Genomic DNA, 17,974 nt, shown 5'->3' on the forward strand with positions numbered 1-17,974 from the left:
AATGTATTTAGGACTTTGAAAAGTTGAGGGTGAGCTTGATGGTTGGGTGGCACTTGTTGAGGTTATTGTGGAAGGTGAGCAGATCATCTTTTGAGCCTGTCCAGATTATTAGCAGATCATCAATGTAGCGGAAGTATGCAAGAGGTTTAATAGAGCAAGATGACAAAAACTCCTCTTTTAATTTCACCATAAATAGATTAGCATATTGTGGGGACATTTTGCTTCCCATGGTGCTGCCCATTCACTGTTGGTATAAATTGTTCCAAAAAGAAAAATAGTTGTGCTGGAGCACAAACCTGATAAATTGCAGTGTTGGTTCTGTAGCTAGATTGTTTTTTTTTTAAGGAAATATTTGCATGCTGCAATTCCATCCTCATGAGGAATGATGGAATAGAGAGACTCTACATCCATTGTGGCTAGTATCGTGTCCTCCGGAAGTGGGCCCAGCGCTGACAATTTGTAAAGAATATCCATAGTGTCCTGGATATAGCTGGGTGTGTGCCTCACCAAGGGTTTCAGAATGTTCTCTACCCAGCCTGAGATATTCTCAGTTAAAGTTCCAATACCAGAGATGATAGGCCTCCCAGGTATCACTCTGAGAATACTTTTGTCATCATTGGGCAGAAAAGTATTCACATCGATTGCTCTACCCATGAAATGTTTCTTGCACCATTGGCTGCAACACAACCCCAAAGCATGATTTATCCATCCCAATGCTTAATGGTTGTCGAGATGTTATTTTTTTGAAATTTTGTGCCTTTTTTTCTCCACATATACCTTTGATTATTGTGTCCAAAGAATTCTATTTTAAACTCATTGATCCACAGGACTTGTTTCCAAAATGCATCAGGCTTATTTAGATGTTCTTTTGCAAACTTCTGTTGCTGAATTTTATGGTGAGGATGCAGGAGAGGTTTTCTTTTGATGATTCTTCCATGGAGGCCATATTGTTGCATGTGTCTGAATCTTAGAACAATGAACTACAACTCCAGAATCTGCTAAATCTTTCTGAAGGTCTTTTGTAGTCAAGCAGGGGCTCTGATTTGCCTCTCTAGTGAGCCTACTAGCAGCTTTCACTGAAATTTTGCTTGATTTTCCAGACCTTATCTTGACCTCCACTGTTCCTGTTTACTGTCATTTCTTAATTACATTTTGAACTGAGGAAATGGCAACTTGAAAATGCTTTGCTATCTTCGTATCGCCTTCTCTTGCTTTGTGGGCTCTCCACCATTTTCATTTTCAGAGTGCTAGACCGCTGCTTAACAGAACCAATGGCTGCAGTTTTTGGCACAATGTTAAAGGATGTTGTTTTTTTTTTTAAGCTGAGAAATTTGCATCACCTGGCCTTTCCTAACGATGATAGAGAACAAACCATAACCTTAACCCCTTAATCCCATATGACGTACTATCCCGTCCAGGTGACCTGGGACTTAATTCCCAGTGACGGGATAGTACGTCATATGCGATCGGCCGCGCTCACGGGGGGAGCGCGGCCGATCGCGGCCGGGTGTCAGCTGACTATCGCAGCTGACATCCGGCACTATGTGCCAGGAGTGGTCACGGACCGCTCCCGGCACATTAACCCCCGGCACACCGCGATCAAACATGATCGCGATGTGCCGGCGGTACAGGGAAGCATCGCGCAGGGAGGGGGCTCCCTGCGTGCTTCCCTGAGACGATCGGTACACGGTGATGTACTCACCGTGTACCGAGCGTCTTCTCCCTGCAGTCCCTAGATCCAAAATGGCCGTGGGGCAGCATCCGGGTCCTGCAGGGAGTACTTCCGGGTCGCCTGCAGGTGCTGGTAAGCCTGCAGCGATGTCAGTGAGATCGCCGATCTTACAGAGTGCTGTGCAAACTGTAAGATCAGCGATCTGTGATGTCCCCCCCTGGGACAAAGTAAAAAAGTTAAAAAAAAAAATTCCACATGTGTAAAAAAAAATAAAAAAAAATAACTAAATAAAAAAATAAATAAATAAATATTATTCCCATAAATACATTTCTTTATCTAAAAAAAAAAAAACAATAAATGTACACATATTTAGTATCGCTGCGTCTGTAACGACCCGACCTATAAAACTGTCCCACTAGTTAACCCCTTCAGTGAACACCGTAAGAAAAAAAAAAAAACGAGCCAAAAAACAACGCTTTATTATCATACTGCCGAACAAAAAGTGGAATAACACGCGATCAAAAAGACGGATATAAATAACCATGATACCGCTGAAAACGTCATCTTGTCCCGCAAAAAACGAGCCACAACAAAGCATAATAAGCAAAAAAATAAAAAAGTTATAGTCCTGAGAATAAAGTGATGCTAAAATAATTATTTTTTCTATAAAATAGTTTTTATCGTATAAAAGCGCCAAAACATAAAAAAATGATATAAATGAGGTATCGCTGTAATCGTACTGGCCCGACGAATAAAACTGCTTCATCCACTTTACCAAACGCGGAACGGTATAAACGCTGTTATGGACCTGGTGGTTAGGAGCACTCGGAACGACCTGATGGTTAAACTCACACAGGACAAGCTCTGGGAAGTGGGAACTCTGCTAACCGCAACCCCTAATCCTATCACACAACTAGAAATAGCCGTGGAGCGTACCTAACACGGCCTAGACGCCTCTTCACAGCCTAAGAGCTAACTAGCCCTAAAGATAGATAATAAAGCCTACCTTGCCTCAGAGAAATTCCCCAAAGGAAAAGGCAGCCCCCACATATATTGACTGTGAGTTAAGATGAAAGTCACAAACACAGAAATGAAACAGGTTTCAGCAAAGGGAGGCCAGACTTACTAAACAGACTGAGGATAGGAAAGGTATCTTTGCGGTCAGCACAAAAACTACAAAAAGACCACGCAGAGTGTGCAAAAAGACCTCCTTACCGACTCACGGTGCGGAGGTGCCACTCTGCATCCCAGAGCTTCCAGCTAGCAAGGCAAAATCATTAAAGCAAGCTGGACAAGGAAACAATGAACAAATAAATAACTAGCAGGGACTTAGCTTCTGCTGGAGTAGACAGGTCACCAGAAAGATCCAAGAGCAACTGAACCAGTACAAGAACATTGACAGCTGGCATGGAGTAACAATCTGAGTGGAGTTAAGTAGAGCAGCCAGCCAAAGAATAAGCTACGTCACCTGTGGAAGGAACCTCAGAAGCAGCAGCTCCACTCACAGCCACCAGAGGGAGTCCATGTACAGAACTCGGCGAAGTACCATTTATGACCACAGGAGGGAGTTCGATCACAGAATTCACAACAAAACGCCTCCCCCAAAAGAAATTCATGAATAGCTGGTTTTTGGTCATTCTGCTTCACAAAAATGGGAATAAAAAGTGATCAATAACTGTCACGTGTCCAAAAATGTTACCAATAAAAACGTCAACTCGTCCCGCAAAAAACAAGACCTCACATGACTCTGTGGACCAAAATATGGAAAAATTATAGGTCTCAAAATGTGGAGACGCAAAAACTTTTTTGCTATAAAAAAAGCGTATTTTAGTGTGTGACGGCTGCCAATCATAAAAATCCGATATAAAAAAACGCTATAAAAGTAAATCAAACCCCCCTTCATCAACCCCTTAGTTAGGGAAAAATAATAAAATTAAAAAAATGTTTTTATTTCCATTTTCCCATCAGGGCTAGGGTTAGGGCTAGCGTTAGGGCTAGGGTTAGGGTTGGGGCTAGGGTTAGGGCTAGAGTTAGGGCTAGGGTTAGGGCTAGGGTTAGGGCTAGGGTTAGGGCTAGGGTTGGGGCTGGGGTTGGGGTTAGGGTTAGGGCTAGGGTTAGGGCTAGGGTTAGGGTTGGGGCTAGGGTTATGGTTGGGGTTAGGGTTGGAGCTAAAGTTAGGGTTAGGGTTGGGGCTAAAGTTAGGGTTAGGGTTGGGGCTAAAGTTAGGTTTAGGGTTGGGGCTAAAGTTAGGGTTAGGGTTTGGATTATATTTACGGTTGGGATTAGGGTTGGGATTAGAATTAGGGGTGTGTCAGGGTTAGGGGTGTGGTTAGGGTTACCGTTGGGATTAGGGTTAGGGGTGTGTTAGGGTTAGGGTTTCAGGTAGAATTGGGGAGTTTCCACTGTTCAGGCACATCAGGGGCTCTCCAAACGCGACATGGCGTCCGATCTCAATTCCAGCCAATTCTGCGTTGAAAAAGTAAAACAGTGCTCCTTCCCTTCCGAGCTCTCCGGTGCGCCCAAACAGGGGTTTACCCCAACATATGGGGTATCAGCGTAGTCAGGACAAATTGGACAACAACTTTTGGGGTCCAATTTATCCTGTTACCCTTGTGAAAATACATAACTGGGGGCTAAAAAATCATTTTTGTGAAAAAAAAAAGAATTTTTATTTTCACGGCTCTGCGTTATAAACTGTAGTGAAACACTTGGGGGCTCAAAGCTCTCAAAACACATCTAGATAAGTTCCTTAGCGGGTCTACTTTCCAAAATGGTGTCACTTTTGGGTGGTTTCAATGTTTAAGCACATCAGGGGCTCTCCAAACGCAACATGGCGTCCCATCTCAATTCCAGTCAATTTTGCATTGAAAAGTCAAATGGCGCTCCTTCCCTTCCGAGCTCTGCCATGCGCCCAAACAATGGTTTACACCCACATATGGGGTATCAGTGTACTCAGGACAAATTGCACAACAACTTTTGTGGTCTAATTTCTTCTCTTACCCTTGGGAAAATAAAAAATTGGGGGCAAAAAGATCATTTTTGTGAAAAAATATGATTTTTTATTTTTACGGCTCTGCATTATAAACTTCTATGAAGCACTTGGTGGGTCAAAGTGCTCACCACACATCTAGATAAGTTCCTTAAGGGGTCTACTTTCCAAAATGGTGTCACTTGTGGGGGGTTTCAATGTTTAGGCACATCAGGGGCTCTCCAAACACAACATGGCGTTCCATCTCAATTCCAGTCAATTTTGCATTGAAAAGTCAAATGGCACTCCTTCCCTTCCGAGCTCTGCCATGCGCCCAAACAATGGTTTACACCCATATATGGGGTATCAGCGTACTCAGGACAAATTGCACAACAACTTTTGTGGTCTAATTTCTTCTCTTACCCTTGGGAAAATAAAAAATTGGGGGCAAAAAGATCATTTTTGTGAAAAAATATGATTTTTTATTTTTACGGCTCTGCATTATAAACTTCTATGAAGGAACTTATCTAGATGTGTGGTGAGCACACATCTAGATAAGTTCCTTAAGGGGTCTACTTTCCAAAATGGTGTCACTTGTGGGGGGTTTCAATGTTTAGGCACATCAGGGGCTCTCCAAAGGCAACATGGCGTCCCATCTCAATTCCAGTCAATTTTGCATTGAAAAGTCAAATGGCGCTCCTTTCCTTCCGAGCTCTGCCATGCGCCCAAACAGTGGTTTATCCCCACATATAGGGTATCAACGTACTCAGGACAAATTGTACAACAACTTTTGGGGTCCATTTTCTCCTGTTACCCTTGGTAAAATAAAACAAATTGGAGCTGAAATAAATTTTGTGTGAAAAAATGTTAAATGTTCATTTTTATTTAAACATTCCAAAAATTCCTGTAAAACACCTGAAGGGTTAATAAACTTATTGAATGTGGTTTTGAGCACCTTGAGGGGTGCAGTTTTTAGAATAGTGTCACACTTGGGTATTTTCTATCATATATACCCCTCAAAATGACTTCAAATGAGATGTGGTCCCTAAAAAAAAATGGTGTTGCAAAAATGAGAAATTGCTGGTCAACTTTTAACCCTTATAACTCCCTAACAAAAAAAAGTTTTGGTTCCAAAATTGTGCTGATGTAAAGTAGACATGTGGGAAATGTTACCTATTAAGTATTTTGTATGACATATCTCTGTGATTTAAGGGTATAAAAATTCAAAGTTGGAAAATTGCAAAATTTTCAAAATTTTCGCCAAATTTCCATTTTTTCACAGATAAACGCAAGTTATATCGAATAAATTTTACCACTAACATGAAGTACAATACGACACGAGAAAACAATGTCAGAATCGCCAAGATCCGTTGAAGCGTTCCAGAGTTATAACCTCATAAAGGGACAGTGGTCAGAATTGTAAAAATTGGCCCGGTCATTAACATGCAAACCACCCTCAGGGCTTAAGGGGATAACAGGCTATGTAAGGACTGATGCTCAAACTTTTGCATCGACTCATTTCCCTTTTTGTAATTTTTGAAATGAAAAAAAAAAATACTATGTATATATATATTTTTTTTACTACAATACAAAGGAAACGCGTCCTCTTTAACTTTAGCCCTTTTAGAGATCATTTCATCTTCAACTTGCTTAACTGTTCACAATAACAGTAATTTTGACCAGGCCTGCCCAAACTTTTACATGCCACAGTAAATGTCTATGTGCCCCCTTCTGAAAAAGCTATTTCCTAAGAAATATAAAATGTGAGCTTTGAATTCAGTTGAAATTAATGTGTATTTATAGTACAGTATATATGACACTTTAAAATATTTTGTGTGCCCGATTCTTCCATTAAATAATTTCTAGTATAAAATCTAAACTATGTTTTTTTTTGCAGGTACTATGAAACTGGTAGTATTAAACCGGGAGTAATTGGAGGATCAAAACCAAAGGTTGCAACACCCAAAGTAGTAGACAAAATAGCAGAATACAAGAGGCAAAATCCCACTATGTTTGCATGGGAAATCAGGGACAGGTTATTAGCAGAGCGAGTATGTGACAATGACACAGTGCCCAGTGTCAGCTCCATAAATAGGTAACTATGCGGTCTCTTTTTTTTCTTGTTTCTGGTGTTTGTAATGCTTAAAAGACATACTGTGTGCAGTGACTATAATTGTATATGGACAGTCCTCAAACACTTACACTGAGTTCACAAGCAGTTGTGCTTAAAAGTTTGTTAACCCTTTAAAATTTCCAATATATCTACATAAAATTGACCTTTAAAGGAAGCCTGTCATGTAACAAAAAGCTGTTAATCTACAGGTTATTAACATTCTGAACCTTCCTGGTGTATTTAGGTTTTCTGGCAACCGAGGCAAGAATTCAAGTTGAGCATATATGCGATTTATACACTTAGTCACTTGTCGAGGAGCTGCTCACCCCATTTTTCTCAAGTGAAAATCTGAGAGAAGCAGGAAAAAAAGCTTGTTGTTACGTGACTGTCAGAATGAAAATCGCATATGAGTGAAGCGGCCATGTGATGACTGATGGAACCTGCAGAGCTGAATCCTGACAGTGAGGATTTTACACGCTATTAGGATTGGCTACAGGGCTCTTCATTTTATAGTTAAAGGGTGCGTTCAGGTTTGAGATCAAAGTATGCAGATATTCTATGTGACTGAAAGCTTCTGAATTCTCCCAATGCATGCACTGAACATTTTTTGGATTCTCCCTTGCCGGTGGCAAGAGTAGACAGTCATGTCAGCACAAGCATGTGACTTGTATACTTCTGACCAGATTCTGACTAGACTTGTCCTGCCTCCCTCAATTAATTTTCATTAAGTAAGGACACACATGTCTAGTCAGCACGTGACCGCATGTATGCAAATCGCCGGCAGGACAGAATTCTGATAGCGTGCAGTGCGCACTGTGAGTTTTCAGAAGTCTGCAGTCACAAAGAATGACTGCAGACTCAGCACAATTTTGGTCAACTCCTTTAATGCTCCTAACAAATAAAAATATGAGAATTAGTCAGTATCACAGAAAAAAACATTTACATCCAGGTATCTTATAGATGAATTTGTCTCTGGAGTCATTCTCTTTCTTTTCTTCTTCATCTTGTCCAGCTCTTCTCTGCAGACTTCCATCTTCCTCGGTCTGCTGCAGCACATCCCCACACAATGCCCTTAAAGATAGCAGTGTCATTATAATGCTCATGAATAAAAATATCTGCCCTAAGCTGAGCCCCTAAATAAATAATTTCCCCACACTATATTCACTGCACAAAATATGACCCCCACACATTGACACTCTTAGGGTACATGCCCTCCACACTGCCCCCTCCTTTCCAATCTGGGCCCTCTCTGCACACTGTCCTCTAACACTCTGTCCCCCCTATATTGCCCAGTCTCTATGCTCTGCCACTCCACTTCCTTGGCATACTGCCTCCTCCTGACTGTGACCTTACACTGTTCACCACACTACTCAGTCTCTATTCTGTGCCTACTCACACTTTCCTCCCCCCATACTGTCTCCTCACATTTCCCCTTCCCTCCCCATGTACGTCAACCCTACTAACCAAACTGTTTCCTCACATATTTATCCCCTTGCTCTCCATATTTCCTCTCCACACATCCTCCAACTCCCCATACTGTGTCTGCACACATCCCATCACCCTCGCCCCCATACTGTGTCCGCACACATTTTTCCCCTTGCTACTTATACTGTGTTCACACTCATCTCCCCACTCACCCCCACAGAATAAATCCACCCCTCCCCACAGAATTAATGCACCTGCCCCACCACAGAATAAATGCACCTTGCCCCAACACAGAATAAATGCTTCCTGCCCCACACACAGAATAAATGCACCCCACCCCACACAGAATAAATGCACCCCTCCACCCCACACAGAATAAATGCACCCTGTCCCACACACAAAATAAATGCAACCCGCCTCACATACAGAATAAATGCACCCTGCATCACACATTATAAATGCCCCATGCTCCACACACAGACTAAATACACCCCTCCCCACACACAGAATAAATGCACCCAGTCGCCACACAAAATAAATGTACCCCACCCCACACAGAATAACTGCACCCTGCCCACACAGAATAAATGCACCCCACATCACACACAGTATAAATGCACCATGCTCCACACACAGACGAAATACACCCCTCCCCACACACAGAATAAATGCACCAGCCCCACACACAGAATAAATGCACCCCGTCTCCACACAAAGTAAATGTACCCCGCCCCACACAGAATAAATGCACCCCGCCCCACATGCAAAATAAATGCACCCCACCCCCACACACAAAATAAATGTACCCCACCCCACACACAGAATAAATGCACCCCACCCCACACACAAAATAAATGCACCCCGCCCCACACACAGAATAAATGCACCTTGCACCCACACACTGAATATATCCCGCCGACACACATTGAATAAATTCCCCCACACACACTGAATAAATCCACACACACTAAAAGCCTCTGGCTTTCAGTCCTTTAGGTGTGCCAGCTCAGATTCAGTCACTGCTCAGGACATCGTGAGCCGTGGCTATAACTGTGCCAACAGCACTGACTGACTGAACTCATGCCAGCCCACCTCTATGACTAAAAGCTTGAGGCTGCTGGGAGGAATAAAGTTCATATCCTCCTGGCAGTGGGGCTCTCTGTGGGAGTACCAAGCAGGTTTAGAATGCTATTAACCTGCAGATTAACCCCATAACTGCAGGTTAATAGTGTTTTTTACTCTAGAAAAGATTTTCACACAACTTTTAAAGAAAAAAAAAGAAAACTAAATCAAATGAGTCTAATATAAAAATTGACTTTTTATTACATTTTTTAAATAGATTTAATCAATATTATCATTTCTAAAGTTTTTGGACTCCATTAATCCACAGTCAACATTGTGTACAATTGAAGGAAATTCAAGATCATTGTATACATGACAATTGAAGGAAATTCTAGATCCTTGTATACATGATCTTGAATTTCCTTCAATTGTATACAATGTTGACTGTGGATTAATGGAGTCCAAAAACTTTAGAAATGATAATATTGATTAAATCTATTTAAAAAATGTAATAAAAAGTCAATTTTTATTTTAGACTCATTTGATTTAGTTTTCTTTATTTACTTTAAAAGTAAAGTTGACAGGAGTGGTCAACCAACAAAGACCACTTCAAAAGCTGGGTGTACAACAATCCACAAGGTCACAAAGGAACCCATGGTAATCTAAGCAACTAAAGGCTTCTGTCCCATTCGCTAATGTTAATATTCATGAGTCCACCATCAGGAAAACAAGAAACAACAATATTATACATGACAGGATTGCAAGGGGTATGTGACTGCTCCCCATAAGGAACATTGCTGCCCATCTGCAGTTTGCTTAACCCTTTCACCCCCCAAGCCAGTTTTCACCTTCATGACCAGGCCAAATTTTACAATTCTGACCAGTGTCACTTTATGTAGTAGTAACTCTGGAACACTTCAATGGATCACAGTGATTCTGAAATGAATTTCTTCGTGAAAAATTATACTTCATGATAGTGGTAAAATTTGTATGATATGAATTCAAACCTTTAATTGTTATGCCCTTAAACTAGAGAGTTCCATCACGTCACACAAAATAGTTAATAAATAACATTTACAACATGTCTTCTTTACATCTGCATCATTTTTGAAATACATTTTTTTGTTAGGAAGTTACAAGGGTTAAATGTTGATTTTTTCCCAACAACCTTTACAAAACCATTGTTTTGGGGACAACATCACATTTGAAGTGACTTTGAGGTGGCTGCTGTCACACACTAAAAGATGCTTTTTTTGTTTTTGCAAAAACAAGTTTTTGCATTAGTATATTTTGAGAGCTATATTTTTTCCATATTTCTACTAAAAGAGTAATTTTAGGTCTTATTTTTTGCTTTGTTTGTTGACATTTTTATTGGTACCACTTTTGGGCACATGACATTTTTTGATTGCTTTCCATTCAAATTTTTGGGAGGCAAAATGAACAAAAAACAGCAGTTCAGGGAGTTTTTTTTATGCCATTCCGTGTGTGGTAAAATTGATAAGGCAGCTTTATGCTTTGGGTCATTGCGATTGCAGCGATACCATATTTATATCATTTTTGTTATGGTTTGACGTTTTTACACAATAAAAACGAATTTATAGAAAAAATAATTATTTTTTCAAGGTTGTATTCTGAGAGCTATAACTTTTTTATTTTTCCGCTGATGATGCTGTATGGCAGCTTGTTTTTGTGGGACAAAATGACATTTTCAGCTATACCATTTTTCTTTACATTCGCCTTTTTGATCGCAATTTATACCTTTTTTTGTTCAGCGGTATGATAAAAAAGCATAGTTTTTTGCCTTGTTTTTTTTTTTTTTTTTACGGTGTTCACTGAATGGACTTAACTTGTTTGACAGCTTTATAGGTTGGGTTGTTCTGGAAGCGGTGATACCAAATATGTATACATTTATTGCTTATTTTTTTCATAAAAATATTTATGGGTACAGTACACAGAGGGGAAAATAAGTATTTGATACAGTGCCGATTTTTTTCTCATCTACAAGGAATGGAGAGGTCTGTAATATTTATCGTAGGTACATTTCAACTATGAGGGACAGAATCCTTTAAAGAAATACAGAAAATCATATTCTATGATTTTTACATAATTAATATGCATTTTATTGCATGAAATAAGTATTTGATACAGTAGAAAAACAGAAGATAATATTTGCTACAGAAACCTTTGTTTGCAATTACAAAGGTCAGACATTTCCTGTAGTTCTTGACCCAGTATGCACACACTGCAGCAGGGATTTTGGCCCACTCCTCCATACAGATCTTCTCCAGATCTTTCACGTTTCAGGGCTGTCACTGGGCAACATTGAGTTACAGCTCCCATCAAAGATTTTCTATTGGGTCCAGGTCTGGAGTCTGGCTAGACCACTTACAGAGCACCTCCTTAGCTTTCCTGGCTGTGTGTTTTGTGTCATTGTCATGCTGGAAGACCAAGCCAAGACCCATATTCAATGCTCTTACTGAGGGAAGGAGTTTGTTGGCCAAAATCTCACGATACATGACCCCATAGAAAGAATGATGTTTCCTCCACCATGCATCACGGTTTGGATGGTGTTCTTGGGGTTGTACTCATCCTTCTTCTTCCTCCAAACACGGCAAGTGGAGTTGATACCAAAAGGTTCTATTTTGATCTCATCTGACCACATGACCTTTTCCCATGCTGTCTCTGGTTCATCCAGTTCATCATTGGCGAACTTCAAACAGGCCTAGCCATGTGGTGGCATGACCAGGGGGACCTTGCGTGCACAGCAGGATTTTAATCCATGACGTCGCAGGGTGTTACTAACGGCAGTGTTTGAGACTGTTGTTCCATCTCTCTTCATGTCAATGACCATGTACTCCTGTGTAGTTTTGGCCTGATTCTTGACCTTTCTCAGAAATCATCCTTACCCAACATGGCGAGATCTTACATGAAGCCCCAGACAGAGGACGATTGACAGTCAATTTGTGTTTCTTCCATTTCCTAACAGTTGTTGCCTTCTCACCAAGTTGCTTGCCTATTGTTCTTCAACCCATCCCAGTATTGTGCAGGTGTACAATTTTGTCCCTGGTGTCTTTAGACAGCTTTTTGGTCTTGGCCATGATGGAGATGTTGGACTGTGATTGATTGATTGAGTGTGTGGACAGGTGTCTTTGATACAGGTAACAAGTTCTAACGGGGGCAATTAATAAAGGTAACGACTGCAGAGAAGGAGGGCTTCTTAACCCCTTTCTGACCTCGGACGGGATAGTACGTCCGAGATCAGATCCCCCTCTTTGATGCAGGGCTCCGTTGGTGAGCCCGCATCAAAGCCGGGACATGTCAGCTGTTTTGAACAGCTGACATGTGCCCGCAATAGCGGCGGGTGAAATCGCGATTCACCCACCGCTATTAACTAGTTAAATGCCGCTGTCAAACGCTGACAGCGGCATTTAACCGGCGCTTCCAGCCAGGCGGCCGACCCCTGTCACATGATTGGGGGTCAGAGATGCTTCTGTATAGTAACCATAGAGGTCTTTGAGACCTCTATGGTTACTGATCCCGGCTAGCTGTGAGCTCATAGCACACCTGCATTTCTGCATTTCTGATCGCTGCTATGCAGCAGAGGCGATCGAGTTGTGCCAGCTTCTTGCCTCCTATGGAGGCTATTGAAGCATGGCAAAAGTAAAAAAAAAGTAAAAAACAATGTGAAAAAAATAAAAAAAATATAAAAGTTTAAATCACCCCCCTTTCGCCCCATTCAAAATAGATCAATAAAAAAAAAATCAAACCTTCTCAGAATCACCCGGTCTATCAATAAAAAAAAAGCATTAACCTGATCGCTAAACAGCGTAGAGAGAAAAAAATTCGAAACGCCAGAATTAGGTTTTTTTGGTCGCCGCGACATTGCAGTAAAATGCGATAACAGGCGATCAAAAGAACGTATCTGCACCAAAATGCTATCATTAAAAACGTCAGCTCGGCACGCAAAAAATAAGCCCTCAACCGACCCCAGATCATGAAAAATGGAGATGCTACGGGTATTGGAAAATGGCGCAATTTTTTTTTTAGCAAAGTTTGGAATTAGATAAAAATAACCTAGTCATGTTTGGTGTCTATGAACTCGTAATGACCTGGAGAATCATAATGGAAGGCCAGTTTTAGCATTTATTCAACCTTGCAAAAAAGCCAAACAAAAAACAAGTGTGGGATTGCACTTTTTTTGCAATTTCACCGCACTTGGAATTTTTTTCCCGTTTTCTAGTACACGACATGATAAAACCAATTATGTTGTTCAAAAGTACAACTCGTCCTGCAAAAAATAAGCCCTCACATGGCCATATTGATGGAAAAATAAAAAGTTATGGCTCTGGGAAGGAAGGGACCGAAAAACGAACACGGAAAAACGGAAAATCCCAAGGTCATGAAGGGGTTAAAGAAAAAGTAACATGTCTGTGAGAGCCAGAATTCTTGCTAGTTGGTAGGTGATCAAATACTTATTTCATGCAATAAAATGCAATTTAATTATTTAAAAATCATACAATGTGATTTTCTGGTTTTTATTTTTAGATTCTGTCACAGTTGATGTGTACCTACGATAAAAATTACAGACCTCTCCATTCTTTGTAGGTGGGAAAACTTGCAAAATCGGCAGTGTATCAAATACTTATTTTCCCCACTATATATGTACAACTTTGGGGGTAAATGTCAATGTTTTATCTAAAGGGTTCCCAGAAAAATCAATTTATCCCCTGTCTTATGGATAAGGGATAACTTGCTGATCGCTGAAGTTCAGCTATTGGGACTCCCAGCAATCTTGAGAACAAGCCTTTGAAACCCCAGAACAGGGCTCAGCAGCCATATCCTGAATGGAGTGAAGTTGTGCATGTACAGCCTCTGCTCCCTTCATTGTGTATGGGACTGCCAAACACAACAACACAACACTATTTCCATCAGTCCCACAGACAATGAATGGAGCAGAAGTCACTCATGTGCACTTCTGCTCCATTCAGGACAGTGCTGAGGAGCCCTGTTCTCAGAGCTCCAGAACCATATTCTTGGAATCAATAGACACCCAGTAGCAGGCCCGGTTCTCCGGTGGGCCCAGTCACTGACACCTGCTGGCATACTGGCCAGCAGCTGCCTAGGGCCCCCACTGCTCCAGGGGCCCCTTGCCAGTGGCTATAGGGCCCCTGAGTCAAAGGGGCCTGCCCTGTGCCAGTAGCAGCAGCTGGAGACAGGATCCTGTCCCCGCTGCTAAAGCCAAATGAATATTCACGCTTCCCCACGCCCCTATGGGCGTGGAAGAGGTGTGAATACCATTTCTCAAATAGCGGGTGGCATTAGCCGCAGGGTGAAACTAACACTGCCCGCATATAAAGCCGCACCACACACACACACACACACACACACACACTCAGGCCGGTTTCACACGTCAGTGGCTCCGGTACGTGAGGTGACAGTTTCCTCACGTAGACACATTGAAATCAATGTGTCTCTGCACATGTCAGCGTGTTTTCACGGACCGTGTGTCCATGTGCAAAACACGGAGACATGTCAGTGTTCGTGGGAGCGCATGGATTACATGGACCCATTAAAGTCAATGGGTCCGTGTAAAACATGTACCGCACACGGCCGCTGTCCCCCCCACGTGGTGCTGAAGCCGCCATTCATATCTTCTCTCCAGCAGCGTTCGCTGGAAAAAAGATATGAAAAATCCTTTTTTTTTTGTTTTTTTCGTGTTTTAAATAAAGATCCCTGTACCCACCCCCTCCCACCCCCTGTGCGCCCGCCCGCTGTTAATAAAATACTCACCCAGCTCCCTCGCAGTGTCCTCTCAGCGCCAGCTGCTCCTGTATGAGCAGTCACGTGGTGCCGTCCATTACAGTCATGAATATGCGGCTCAACCTCCTATAGGGGTGGAGCCGCATATTCATGACTGTAATGGGTGGCACCACGTGACTGCTCATACAGGAGAAGCTGCGGCGAGGACAGGACGCTGCGAGGGAGCCGGGTGAGTATTTTATTAACAGCGGGCGGGCGCACAGGGGGTGGGAGGGGGGTGGGGACAGGGATCTTTATTTAAAACACGAAAAACAAAAAAAAATTGATTTTTCATATCTTCTTTCCAGCGACCGCTGCTGGAGAGAAGATATGAATGGCGGCTTCAGCACCAGATGCAGGGGACAGCGCTTATCTCTAGCGCTGTCTCCTGCACGCTCCGTGTGGTACCCAGTTGGCACACGGGCGGCACACGTGTGCCGCACGTGTGCCACACGGATGGCCTACGTGAGCTCACGGACACACGGACACGGATAACTCCGGTACCGATTTTTTCGGTACCGGAATTATCTGGATGTGTGAGACTGGCCTCACAAAGTACCGCACACCCACACACACAGCACCGCACACATACACACGCAGGCACACAGACTCACAGAGCGCTCACCTCCCAGTGTCCTGCTTCCTGTCTGAGACAGCCCAGCTGGATAACGTCATCATTCAGCGTGCTGCTGTCTCAGTCAGAAAGCTTCCAGGAATCCAGTGAGGAAGAGACTGCTGGAATGAGCTGCTGCTGCGGGGAGGTGAGCTGTGCTGCGTGCCTGCGTGTGTGCCTGCCTGCCTGCCTGTGTGTGTGTGTGAGTGAGTGTGTGTGTGAGAGAGAGTGTGTGTGTGAGAGAGAGAGTGTGTGTGTGTGTGTGTGTGAGAGTGTGTGTGTGTGTGTGTGTGTGTGTGATGAGCTACGGTGAGCTGTGTGTGTGGTGAATTACAATGATATTGGTGGGTGAGACAATGATGGAGGTGATGGGCAATGATGGTGGTTGGGGGAGACAATGATGGAGGTGATGGGCAATGATGGTGGGGGGAATACAATGATGGAGGTGATGGGCAATGATGGAGGTGAGGGGATGCAATTATGGAAGTGATGGGCAGTGATGGTGGGGGAGACAATGATGGAGGTGATGGGCAATCATGGTGAGGGAGGGAATGAAGGAGGTGATGGTCAATGAGGGTGAGGGGAGGCAATGATGGAGGTGATGGGCAGTGATGGTGGGGGAGACAATGATGGAGGTGATGGGCAATCATGGTGAGGGAGGGAATGATGGAGGTGATGGGCAATGAGGGTGAGGGGAGGCGATGGAGGTGATAGGTAATGATGGTATGGGAGGCAATGATGGAGGTGATAGGCAATGATGGTGGGGAGGCAATGATGGAAGTGATGGGCAATGATGGTGGTGGGTGAGGCAATGATGGTGGTGATGGGCAATGGTGGTGGTGGGAGGCAATGATGGAGATGATGGGCAATGGTGGTGGTGGGAGGCAGTGATGGAGGTGATGAAATGGGCAATGATGGTCGTGGGGGGAGGCAATGATGGAGGTGATGGGTAAGGATGGTGGGGGAGGCAATGATGGTGGTGGGGGGAGGCAATGATGCAGGTGATGAAATGGACAATGATGGTGGGGAGGAGGCAATGATGCAGGTGGTGGAATGGGCAGTGATGGAGGTGGTGGGGGAGAATGATAGGGGTGGTGGGGGAGAAGGCAATGATGGAGGTGGTGATGAGGACAATGATGGGGGTGGAGAGGAGCTACATTATACTTTATGAGGGGGCTACATTATATTCTGTGGGGGGACTGCATTATTCTCAGGGGACTACATTATATTATGGGGGGCTACATCATACTATGTGAGTGGGCTACAGTATACTCTATGGGGGGGCTGCATTATATTCTGTGGTGGGGCTGCATTCTCTCAGTTGACTACATTATATTCTGTGGGGGCTGCATTATACTATATGAGGGGGCTGCATTATACCCTATGAGGGTGTTACATTATATTCTGTGGTGGGGACTGCGTTACACCTGAGGGGGTTGCATTATATTTTGTGGGGTGCTGCATTATATTCTATTAGAGGGTACTGGGTTATATTTTATGGGGGGGCTAAATTATATTCTGTGAGGGGGCTAAATTATATTCTGCGAGGGGGCTACCCCAACCCTTGCTACATAATTAAGACATGTACTACCTTATATTATACCCTGATATTAGCGCTTTTACCGCACAATTGGTGGTCTTGTATCTATTTCTATGTAGCTACATAGTGGGCCCCAAGAATGATTTTCTCTGGAGGGCCCAAGGTGCTCCAGTCCGATGCTGTCCAGTAGTTGGAAACCAAGCAATCAGTAATTGTTATCTATCCGATGGATAGGGGATAACTTGATTTTTATGAAAAAAACTTTAAATGTATGCCTTGTTGAATAAAGCATTATTGTAGTATGTTTTCAATAGAAATAATACAAAGCTGGATGCAGAATTAACAGTGAATACATCAGTGAGATCATTTTGACAGAGTTTAAAGCCTACCTCTCTTTCTCTGAGCATTCTTTAAGATGAAAGTCAGTGTCAGTGTTCTGTACTACAATTTACAGATAGCACGCTGACCAATATCAGCCACTGTGCTCATACATAATAATGATTTTCCATACAGACCATTCGGAAAGCAAAATGCTGCATGCATCATTTTTTTGCAGATACGACAGTACTTGTTTTAATTGTACTGAATAGCATAGCCACACAAATGCAATTGCCTAATTTAGGTTAAAAAAATAACAATTTACCTTGTAGGTCTCTTTACAATCTCATGCATTCCATTTAAATATTGCAGTACATAGCATTTAACACTAGAGGGAGATCTTACAGGGAATCCTTTGTTTTCATAACAAAAATAAATACAGAAATAACAAAACAATGGCTATA

General features: G+C 42.7%; 1 protein-coding gene across 2 annotated transcripts in view; it reads left to right on the top strand.

Annotated features, from left to right (window-relative positions):
* The window catches only part of PAX5 (paired box 5), a 517,932-nt gene that overhangs the window by 61,357 nt on the left and 438,601 nt on the right, over positions 1-17,974 (top strand). For both annotated transcript variants that reach the window (XM_069767486.1, XM_069767494.1), the window contains exon 3: positions 6,538-6,735. In XM_069767486.1, the coding sequence (XP_069623587.1) occupies positions 6,538-6,735 (198 nt within the window). The remainder of the gene's footprint in view (positions 1-6,537; positions 6,736-17,974) is intronic.

This window comes from Ranitomeya imitator, chromosome 1 (genome assembly GCF_032444005.1).
Source record: "Ranitomeya imitator isolate aRanImi1 chromosome 1, aRanImi1.pri, whole genome shotgun sequence".
NCBI lineage: Eukaryota > Metazoa > Chordata > Amphibia > Anura > Dendrobatidae > Ranitomeya > Ranitomeya imitator.